Raw genomic sequence first — 702 nt, 5'->3', positions numbered from 1 at the left:
GACGGAGAGAGACAGCCGCAGGAGACTGAGAGGAAACTATAAAGATGTATTTGCTGCAGCAGAGCAGCAGCAGCAGCAGCAGCAGCAAAATAATAAAGAAATACGCAAAGCCATTCACATACCTCGAGTACCCAAACTACCCAACATGCAGGTGAGATGAGGAAAGAGAAAAGAAGAAACATAAACTCCTTCTGTTGCTGTCTCTGTCTCTGTCTCTCTTTCTCTTTATCTTTCTCTATCTCTCTCTGTCTTTGTCTCTGTCTCCTTCTTTCTCTATGTATCTATCTTTGTCTCTTTATCTCTGCTGGCTGTTGCTGCTACTGCTGCTGCATCCATTGCTGCTCTTCTACTTCCCCTGCTGCTGCTACTGCTGCTGCTGCTGCTGCTGCTGCTGCTGCTGCTGGTGCTGCTGGTGTGCAGGACTGGCAGTTTTACCGTCGCGAGCGTCTGGAGGAGCTGCAGGCGATCGACGTGCAGTGGAGATCGTCGCAGGGCAGCAGCAGGCCGCTGACGGAAGAAGAGAAAGAAGAAAGACAAACACTCATCGCCGAAGGGTTCAGGTCCTGGGCCAAAAGGGACCTCCTCGCCTTCGTCAGGTGCTCAGAACACACACACACACACATATATATATATATATAAATATATAAATAAATGAATATATATATATATATATATATATATATATATATATATACACCTACA

At 46.0% G+C, this 702-nt stretch overlaps 1 protein-coding gene across 1 annotated transcript in view; it reads left to right on the top strand.

The window, feature by feature from the left end:
• Positions 1-639, top strand: part of EMH_0080790 (uncharacterized protein) — a gene marked incomplete at both ends in the record, with an annotated part of 818 nt that extends 179 nt beyond the window's left edge. The window contains 2 exons of the mRNA XM_013500877.1: positions 4-151; positions 421-639. Of these exons, the coding sequence (XP_013356331.1) occupies positions 4-151; positions 421-639 (367 nt within the window). The remainder of the gene's footprint in view (positions 1-3; positions 152-420) is intronic.
• Positions 640-702: the final 63 nt, after the last annotated feature.

Source organism: Eimeria mitis, genomic scaffold (assembly GCF_000499745.2).
Source record: "Eimeria mitis Houghton genomic scaffold, Emh_scaff6, whole genome shotgun sequence".
Taxonomy (NCBI): Eukaryota; Apicomplexa; class Conoidasida; order Eucoccidiorida; family Eimeriidae; genus Eimeria; species Eimeria mitis.
The sequence above is the reverse complement of the archived record's forward strand: the minus strand, read 5'-3'. Positions and strand labels throughout refer to the sequence as shown.